The sequence below is a fragment of the Meleagris gallopavo genome, chromosome 8 (genome assembly GCF_000146605.3).
Source record: "Meleagris gallopavo isolate NT-WF06-2002-E0010 breed Aviagen turkey brand Nicholas breeding stock chromosome 8, Turkey_5.1, whole genome shotgun sequence".
NCBI lineage: Eukaryota > Metazoa > Chordata > Aves > Galliformes > Phasianidae > Meleagris > Meleagris gallopavo.
This window is the reverse complement of record NC_015018.2, coordinates 10035666-10042145: the sequence shown is the minus strand read 5'-3', so window position 1 is coordinate 10042145 and position 6480 is coordinate 10035666. Positions and strand designations below refer to the sequence as shown.

General features: G+C 36.1%; 1 protein-coding gene across 1 annotated transcript in view; it reads left to right on the top strand.

Annotated features, from left to right (window-relative positions):
* The window catches only part of ATOH7 (atonal bHLH transcription factor 7), a 7719-nt gene extending 2192 nt beyond the window's left edge, over nucleotides 1–5527 (top strand). Inside the window, exon 2 of the mRNA XM_010714272.2 lies at nucleotides 2273–5527. Coding sequence (XP_010712574.1) covers nucleotides 2903–3358 — 456 coding nt within the window. The 5' untranslated portion in view covers nucleotides 2273–2902 and the 3' untranslated portion in view covers nucleotides 3359–5527. The remainder of the gene's footprint in view (nucleotides 1–2272) is intronic.
* Nucleotides 5528–6480: the final 953 nt, after the last annotated feature.

Sequence of the window (6480 nt, the reverse complement as noted above, 5' to 3'; positions counted from 1 at the left end):
AAAAAAGGTGACATGGAAAGCAACCATTTTGACCTTCCAAGGAACAATTTTTGACCTTACCTGTAAGCCCTAAGATTCATCAGCCAGGTGGACTTGTGCCCTGATTCTGTGATTTCGTAGTAATTCATACAAAGTAAAGTTAGTTGTTCTTGAAGAGAGATAAAACTCAGCTCCTCTCTTGGGATGGTATCAATGTGTTACCCAAAGAATGGTAATGATGGAGAATCAATTAGAAAGGAGGAAAATTGATGGTACTGTCATTTGCTGTCTCACTGTTCATTAGTGGAGTAAACTAGAAAGTTATTGTGAGTTGTATATGTCTGATTTTATATTTGAAATCTTTGTAATTCATACTTGCAGGGCATGAAGTTAGAAATGCTTTTCATACTTAAGGCATGAAGTTAGCAGCACTATTTTCACAGTAAGAGTGATTAATAATTTGAACTGAGTAGTAAATGTCCATGAGAATGCAAAATATTAACTTACAGAGTGCTTTAATTTTATTGTTTTCTTACACATTAAAAATCCCTTGAGATTCATTTTAAGTGACAAATGATTCAACTAAAATTATTTGAGCATATTAAGTTGCAGCACTACAATATGCTATAGCAATTGCATGAAGATTAAAGGTGTGGGTTGTTTTTTTGTTTTTTTTATTTGCTACCCATGAAGTGTCTTCAGAAAAGGAAGTCTCTCGCAAGGTCTAATTTCTGATCCTTCTGTGAAAGACATATGGTTATGTGGTTTTTGGAAATGTGCTGTTTTCAGCTCTCTCACACTCACAAGTATTCAGAAATTGTCATTCAGAACACATTAATGTGCAGTAGTGCTTTTTTTTTTATATTTGGGAGAACAGGTCAGCGCACACAAATAGGAATGTTGAATATTATAATGAAATGTGATGAAGTTGTACTTCTTTAAATATTGAAGATGCATCGTACATCTTGATAATGGAATAATGGAGACTCCCTACCCCAACCATCATCTCTGTTCAAGACCATTAGGATTCAGAATATTAGGAGCAGACCAACTGGGCGTAACAGCCTACGTTCAACATCTGTCGTGCTCGAGTCCATTAGTGTTCAATTGCATCCTATTGTTTTTGGATTATTCAACCTCATTTCATTGTCATTGCTTCTGCTAGAGATTAATCAGCTGTTTACAACTACTTCAAGTTTTGGAGTCATAATGAAAACAATTGAGTCATAGTTCTAAATAAATATACAGTATTCAGTCTCTAATGAAAAAACTTAGTAATTTATGAATGCTGGTAACAGTTTAATTAAGTCTGAAATCAATACAGATAATAAATCATTGTGTGACAGGTTTTTTTTTTAACCTTTTGTGTATAAGACAACATGTTCATATGATTTTTCCTTGTAACTTATGTAGATAATAGTTTTAATAGTATAAGTACTGTAAAACCAAGATTATATTCTGCGTGCCTGAATGATGACTTAACTGTCACTAGAGTTAGTAGCACAAACAAGCTCTTACAGCCAGAAAGCAGATTCATCTTTTCCACATCTTCTTTTATTCTCCTTACCTATTTAGGGATATTCCTAAGAGGGCACATTCTATGTTTACATTCACATAAATATGCATATGTACATTACACAGAGCGTATTAAAAAGGACAGTGTTCAGACTACTTGTACTGGTGCGTCTGTATCACAACCTCTCCAAATACTTTAAAAATTAGTAAATCCATATTTAATCCAAATAATTCCGTAGCTACATTTTAACTGTTTAAACTTGTTCTGAATTATGATATGTGACATGCAAATACATAATCTCAGTTTTTCTCGAGCTACTGTTCTCTTAATGGTCTGTACTTGAGTCCGACAAGATTCCCGATAATTTGAGTCTGTCTGCTTCAGTATTGTACAGTGAAGCACAGAACTATTCTCTGCCACACATCACCAAGCTAATTCTCCTCTGTTTTGTTGGAACAATTTTTTTAATCCTAATAACTACCTACCAGAATTTTCAGATATTTTAAAGTGCAAATGCTACAATGCACAGTGAGAGGTTTTTTGTTTTTTCTTTTTTTTTTTTTTTTTTTTCCTGAGTTGCAACAGATTATCAATTGAAAGGATCTTTTGCTTAACTGCCCAGAGTCTTGTGGGGCCAGCCAGACACGGCTCCAGATGGCAAGTTGTTAGGGCTGGACAGAATGGCTTTGGAAGACTTCTCAACAGATGAAGGCTGTAATGTTCGGGTTTTACTGTTGGTTTTTTTTTTTTTTTTTTTTCCCCCTCTGTGGTTCCCAGGCTGAGAAGGTACTGGGATGGAAGCAGAGTGCCGCCCGCCCACCTGCTACCACCTGTTTAGCTTTAGCAATTCCTATAAAGCCTCTTCGAGTCTGTAAGACACGATCATTGCTTAACGGCGGCAGTCAAGAAGGGAGAGGTTTCTGTTAGAAGTCACGTCTTCAGATTGCAACAGTTCATCTTATCAAAACATCCTCCTAAACTGAATCAGGACTCCTTCCAAGTGAAATGGCCATTGGAATGGATGTCTTTTTAATCCATTAATATCCTTTCTGGCTTAAAAGGACCTTTTTCTTCACTAACTCGTGTTTTGAGGATGGAGATTTTGTTGTTGTTTATCTATGTCATTCAGTTTACAGAAGTGAGAAGAAATGAAAGCATAAGGCATTGAGAACTCTTTATTCTTTCATTAAACAATAAGCAATTTTCAGACACTTCCAGAAGAGCCGGAAGAGTTGTTTATTTTTTTATTTTTTATGCTAAGATAAATATCTCATCAACAATATCTGGAAAAAGATTCAAGAGGTACACAGACTACTTAAAGAAGTACTTTTTCTACAACTGTTCAGATGCTTCATTTTTAAAGTGTAATTTTTCCTATATGTGTGTGAAGCTGCAGCTGCAATAAATATGAAAACCTGTAAATCCAATCATTTGGATTCAGGAGTAGAATTGGACATCCAGTGCAGAAGTGGACCAGGCTGCGTTGTGAAGTGCAGCACAGAAAGAATGGAGAGTGCTGCCAAGAGAAGACTGGCTGCCAATGCCAGGGAGAGAAGACGGATGCAAGGACTGAACACAGCCTTTGATCGTTTGAGGAAGGTGGTTCCACAGTGGGGTCAGGATAAGAAGCTCTCCAAATACGAAACCCTTCAGATGGCTTTGAGTTACATCATGGCTCTAACACGAATACTTGCTGAAGCAGAGAGATACAGTACTGAAAGAGAATGGATTAACCTTCACTGTGAACACTTTCATCCAGAGAGCTACCACCATTATACGGGACAAAAAGTGGCAACAGACAGTGATCCTTATGCACAGCGAATATTCAGCTATCACCCCGAACACTTTCAAATAGCTAATTAGAACTTAGTATGAGCTAAAAATATGCAGCAGGCCAGATGTGTAATTTAATAATTAGCAAGAGTTAATCTGCTTGAATAAGGTAATATTGGCATTACAATAGCTTATTCATGTTTCTGTCTTATACTAACTTGACAAAATAAGTTTGCTTTGAGAACTTAAATCAATATGCGTTTAGGAAATATGAATTTCTTTACTGTTGATAGAAAGCTGTTTGAAATCTTACAGACTATTGCTTGCTAGTTAATTTGGCTCCTTTAATTAAATAAGTCTTTTTATTTAATTATGATTCATGATAGTATTTCTTGCCAGTCAGGGGCCCAATTGACCCTTGCTATAACTGAATGGAGTAACACTACAAATCAATTTCATTCTATGTTTTTATTTTTATGTCAGCTTTCAAGTAATTCTTTGTTTTGTTTTCCCTTGAATGACTCCCATGGAAAAAGTTTTATCTTGGAGTTCTAGTCCTTGGAGAACTAACTGTCTTAAACTTTGTAAGTTTGATATATGGGTTCCAAAATTGTGTAGGTTTGCTTTAATCCAACTTACGGTGTCTCTTGTATGCTCGAAAAAGAGCTAACTTCAAGTCATGAAAATGTTTTTATTTTTAGTGGCTGTAAAAGCACATGCTGTTATATACTGTGAATGAGATGCTTGTGTGAAAACAATCTAAACATCTGGATTTTGTAGTTTGCATCTTATTTTTTAATTTTATGTTACCTAGAGACAGATTTTGTAAATCATAAATAAAGCTTTTTCTATGATATGTCCTCATATACTACCTTAAATTCCAACTCTAGAAATTACTTACTTTGTTTCCCTTAGTATTTCACTGCTTCCTCTGCCCTGACAGCTTAGTGTGCAGAAAAACTGGCAAATGATGTTTGTCACTCAGTTACAGGAGGAGGTGTGTTGAGTGTACCCTCCAAAAAACAGCTTTTAAAGATAAATTTTGTTGAAAGGTATGCTTTATTTCAGCCCTGCTGATGCCCTCAATTGTCTTTTATTTATTTTCTCCTTGTGCTTGTGGAAGATAGAGCGATTTGGATAGAAAAGGCAGAAGACTTAGGAAAAGGAGACTGGGAAGGTGGAAAAAAAAATAATAAATGAGTAGGAGCAGAACAGCAGATGTGTCCACAAAGGCCTGACTGCAGATGCCTGTTATGATGGTGGCAGACTGTGAAGATGAAGGATACTTCTGCTGGTGATGCTGTTGGGAATTTCCAGAAATGAGCACTTTGCTAATGTTAGCCATCTGGGAGAAGGAGAAAAGGGGCTGCTGTCCCAAAACAACTGATGGTAGATTTCCAGCAGGGAAGGCTGGCAGGTTGCCTGCTGCCATATCTTGTCATTTGAAAGAATCCTAAAATAAAGTGGAAGTTTTGATAAGAGCTATTTGCAACAATTAAGTAGCTTTCAATGGAAATGAAAATTAAAAAAACAGAACCAGCAATAGGAACTAAGTGCTGTTTTGGGACTCTGCTACAGAAACTGTTATTTATGTAGAGAGAGACCTGACCTTAGTATCTGTCATCTCCCTGAACTTTCATTGACATTTTGCCTTTGATCAGTGTCTTGTGGAATAGTACACTTCCAAAGCTACAAGTTAGATTGAATTTGGAGTAAAAGGACAGACTTTCAGGTCTAGGTTAAACAAATATAGAAAGCAAATATATTCTGAGCAGATTTCTCCCTTAATCACTGGTATTCAGGAACATTTTTTAATATATATTTTGGCTTTTCTAAGTTCAGTAGTGATTAGGGTAATTATTAAAATGTGGACTTTTTCTTATGAATTACATTTGCTCTTTATGTAGTTTCAGCCTTCTGGGAATACAAAGTCATATTGTTTGCTGATTTCTTTACAGAAGTTTATACAGAGAGAATAGAAGTAGTTGTTTGTCACGCGCTTGAGTTAATAGTGTTGGAAAATTTGTTATTGTTAAGTGACCAATTTCTCTGCATCACAAAATTGTAGAGGCTCGAAGGGACCTCTGGAGATCACCAAGCCCTATCCCCTGCTGAAGCAGGTTCCCTAAAGTCGGTTACACAAGTAGGCATTCAGGCAGGTTTTGAATATTTCTAGAGGAGGAGACTTTGCAGCCTCTCTGAGCAGCCCGTTCCAGTGCTCTGTTACTCTCACATTAAAGAAGTTCTTTGTCATATTCAGGTATAATCAATGCAGTCCTCAAATAAATGATATGAATGATGTGTCATCCTAGACTAATTTATTAGCGTAAACTTTGGGCAGAAATTGTGTGAACTGCACTGCTTGCACAGCAATAGATTTTTCCATTCTGAAACAGGAATATAATGCAAATAGACTGTACAATTCTGTGACACAGAGATCTTGGCTTAGTGAGAAATAGACTTTAAAACTCTGTGAGGAGTGTATAAATTTGTATGAAAATAAAACACCAGGGCAGTGTACGAGAATTGTACCAACGTGTTTCTGCACTGCTGGCATATAATTTTATTTTTGGGATGTGATGTTGCAGTTTATATGTAGTGTACATAAAAGTATGCCTCATCCATTTTGTTTCTCCCATTCAGCATTGTAATACACTGTCTGCTGATAGTAGATAGTCTGATGACAGAAATAGTCACAAAAACAGTGAATGTTTTTGTGGTGTGAATGTTTAAATGATGGTAAGCTCACACAAAGAGGAGCAAACCAAATCTGTGCTTGTATTACCTAAATTGTTAACAATTGAAAGTGAAGCCTTAAAAAGCACTTCAGTGCAGAGGATAGCTTTTTGAATGCTTTATAGATCAGCCTGTGCCATTGAATAATACAATCCCCATTTTCTTAAATCTGATTTTGCTAGTGAAAAGTCTTTAATTCTTTTTTATCAAATAGTAATTAGTAACTATTTAATTAGTGACTGAAACATGCTTTTACAGAATGGTGCGGTAATTCCTGGGAGAGTGCAGTGTTGAGTTGGAAGTTGGGATTTCTAATTTATTACAGCACTGATGGCAGTAGAGTAAGTTCTTCATAGCTGTCTATGTATTATCTGTCAGAGCTCTGTTCTGGGGAACATGGGGGTAGTTTTAAACATAAGTTCTTTTTGACTGCAGTGTGAAGAGCAAGCTGTGGTATAGATGTCTCAAACTCAATA